The 3,546-nt window shown below is 32.8% G+C and overlaps 1 protein-coding gene across 1 annotated transcript; it reads right to left on the bottom strand.

Moving 5' to 3' along the window:
• Positions 1-1,279: 1,279 nt before the first annotated feature.
• Positions 1,280-2,545, bottom strand: LOC136990094 (piggyBac transposable element-derived protein 4-like). The gene has a single exon (XM_067288446.1). It carries the CDS (start codon positions 2,543-2,545, stop codon positions 1,280-1,282), a length of 1,266 nt encoding a protein of 421 aa, XP_067144547.1.
• Between the last annotated feature and the right edge of the window lie 1,001 nt (positions 2,546-3,546).

Below are 3,546 nucleotides of genomic sequence, written 5' to 3'. Positions count from 1 at the left end.
TTCTTTTCAAATGGGGAAGAAAGTTCACTCATTCGTGTGAAGTCAGTAGAAATTCAGTACTACTGCTAAAAATTTTTTAAATAGATTTCGCGTTACCCCCTTTCGCGAGAGTCAATAAACGTTAATTGTTTTATGGCTCTATTAAAAAATGCTTATTTTTGGGTTTAAAATCGACTAATTGACAACTGTTTTATTTTGTTTTACTCATTAGAATGTCATCTTTAAGATTTAACAGATAGTTTTGTTAGATTTTCACACATGAATTTTATTTTTAATTTTTAATGTGATATAGTCGTGTGTTAGGCTTAACTCGATCACCTAATTCAAAAATTGACATCGGTCAAAATATTATTCAATTTATCAAAATTCTTTGTTGATAGTTTAGATATAAATGTTTTCTCTGCACGAAATGAATCGATCGAAAAAATAATGAGGGGCCCATCAAAAATTCGGCAATTAATGACATGTTGTCGATTCTGTAATTTGTTTTTTTTATAATATAAAATATTCACACAATAAAACTGTAAAAAAGCATGCATATCAATATCTGAATGTTATCAAAATGCAATTATCAAAAATTTTATAATTTTCACAATTTGTATTATCTTAATTTAGTTTTAAAGTTTTTTGTCGCGCTTTGTGTATCGCGCGACAAAACAGTCGCAACGCGATCAAACGCAGCGATTTCATTCATAATTACTTATGTAGATCGGGCTAACTTTTCAGGTTTGTTTTGTTGTGCCGCGATGAAAAATGAATAAATAATAAAAGCAGATTATAATTAAAAGTATTTTTATCAGATTAATCTGAATTATTAGATTATAGAATAATTATAGCTATGCGATATGATTGTCGCGTAGTTGTAATTATTTTTCTTATATCTAATTCCTTAATGTTTAGGGTCTAATTAGCTAACTTCTAGTTGTTATATTTCGTATGAACGTGTAAGCATCGTTTCAAAATTGTCTGAGATTAGAACTACCCTCCACGTAAATCAAGGTTATAATGTAAACAAACGTTAGACAATCGCCCAGTGACGTAGCGTGGGTGTCAGCCGCCTGGGGCGGAGGAAAATTTCCCCGCCCTCTTATTTAGGTATTTTTACAAGATATTATTATTTATTGTGAAATTTTGCCGCTCTCACTACGCTACGCCACTGCAATCGCCGAATTAAAATTTAATTTTTATTTTAAATTTGTATTTTAATTTAAATTGACCAGTCGTAAACTGTAATATGTTTCTGATAAAATCTCAAAACAAATCGATTTCAGTCTAATTTTTAAAGAAAATCGATTTTCTTTAGAAAATTTTCCTGATCAATTTCTTCACTATGATGTAATGACGACAAAAGCAATACATTTTTACTTTTTTTCGGCACATAGGAGACCAAAGTGATCGCTTTAGTAAATGCAAACTTACTACTGTTTACTTTTCTATTTTTTATATTTAAAAATTCTGCAGGAATTTCTTTTCTATTTTTTCTGATGGTACCAACTAGCGTTAACCTGTCTTGCAATAAATCTGTAGCCAAACTGAAACTGGTGAACCAGTTATCGGTAGTTATATTACGGCCGCTGTTAACAATAGGCCTAGTTAATCTTTTCACTACACTGTCCGCAGAATTCGATACTGAGAAGGGTCCATCGGGCTGTTTTCCGCAGTAAACCTCTAAATTGTGCGTATAAAATGTTTTACTGTCTACTAGCAAGAATATTTTTATACCGTATTTATTTGGTTTACTTGGTATATACTGGCGGAATCCGCACCGCCCTCTGAATCCTTCCAGTTTCTCATCTACGGTACAGTATTCCGATACATTGTAATTCTTTATACAATTATTCGTAAATACATCTAAAAAAGTTCGGACTGCTGCTAATTTATCAAACTTTAGTCTTTCACCTCGCGTCTGTTTATCATCAAATCGGAGATTTGCTAACAAAAAACGAAAACGTCTCTCCGACATGGCCGTTCTTGCGATTTCGAATCCTGTACCGTCCGTTGTCCACATTTCGTTAACGTGACAGCGATTTACCTTTTTATACGCAGCAAGGTAAAATAATCCGATTAGTGCTTTTATTTCCTGCAGATCTGTTGTATTTGCATCACGTTCTCTTTCGTAATGCGGTTGTACTTTTTGTATTTGTTGATTTGTGTGTATGACTATGATATCTAAAATATCATCTGTTACGAACAGATTCCAACATTCAAAAATAGACCTTGCGTTTGTAGCCTCTCCAATGGGACCAGGTATAAGATAAATCAAGTTCTCTCTTCTTGTCTTCGTTGCAGGATATTCCCACATACTCCATCTGGTTCCATCGCGAGCTAGGAAAAAACAATGCTCACCTGTTTGTGATGACGAGGCTGCTACTTGTGATGATGAGGCAACTGCAGGTGAGCCTACTTCTGATATATCTTCGTTTTCCTCTTGCTCGGTGTCTGTATTCTCAGATCTAACTTCTACAAAATCACATTCTTCTTCCGAAGAAGCATCTTCATATACTATATTCTCGATCTCTGAATCGATCATAAAATCTCCGTACATTTTTACTTTACTATAGACAAGGCACTCAAATATAGTCTATTAGGCCAGGCTTGTTTCTCCTAGTTTCAACGGTGGCATTGCCTTATATACAGTTTTTAGATCTGTTGGCCGACCAATCAGGAGCTAACTCGGTTGCTCTCCTGCAAATCTGTTTCAGTTGGCATATCTGTCTCAACATGTCTAGAACTGAGGCTATCCGATATTTTCAGAAAACGAGTTCTAACGACTAAAACCAGAATTCTCCTCTCACTACTCGACAGGTCTTCTTGAATGTACTAGTCTAACTCAGAAGCAGAAATGAACTAAAAACGCCATAAAAGTGATTTAATGACACACCGATCTCTTCTGACGGCTTTATTTTGTTTAAAGTATATGAGAATATACATTAAACAAAATAAACTTGACAGAAGAAGGGCAAAGTACTGAAAAGCGTCCCGACAAATAAAAAAAAAAGGAATAAACAAATGTAAACAAATCATGTGTTATTTAGATTACACTGTATTGTGAAAAATAATCAAAAAAGAAAATTGATACCGATTCAGATATAAAAGCCGGTTTATTACTACAGTACAGTAAATATATTACAGTTTACGGTGTTTAATTTTTTTTAATACAAATTTAAAATAATACTAAAATTCACAACTAGATATTCCATAGACTTACTATAGGAAAATGGAGTTTCCAGGAAATATTCATTGCTAAACAATTTTAAAAACATGTTTACTCATCTGAACACTGTCGAACATTTAATTAGCAATTTATAGCTTATAACGCGATTAAAACAAAAGAATTTATAGCGATTGTGTAAATTCGATTACCAAGATCATTTCCGATGGGGCAGGACATTTTTTGAAATTTTATAGCTAGACTGTTTTCACAAGTTTCTGATTACTTAGTAAAAGTGAAAAAAGCCAACTTGCATCGCCCAATATACGAGGAATAATCATAAATTAATTATAAAAGTGATAAATAAAAATTATATGATAAGAATAAAAAATAAT

The sequence above is a fragment of the Centruroides vittatus genome, unplaced genomic scaffold (genome assembly GCF_030686945.1).
Source record: "Centruroides vittatus isolate TY-2023 unplaced genomic scaffold, ASM3068694v2 scaffold_861, whole genome shotgun sequence".
Taxonomy (NCBI): Eukaryota; Metazoa; Arthropoda; class Arachnida; order Scorpiones; family Buthidae; genus Centruroides; species Centruroides vittatus.
This window is presented reverse-complemented; position numbering and strand designations above follow the sequence as displayed.

Excerpts from the sequence above, each read along its gene's own strand:
- LOC136990094 (XM_067288446.1), bottom strand. The coding sequence starts at position 2,545 with ATGTACGGAGATTTTATGATCGATTCAGAGATCGAGAATATAGTATAT.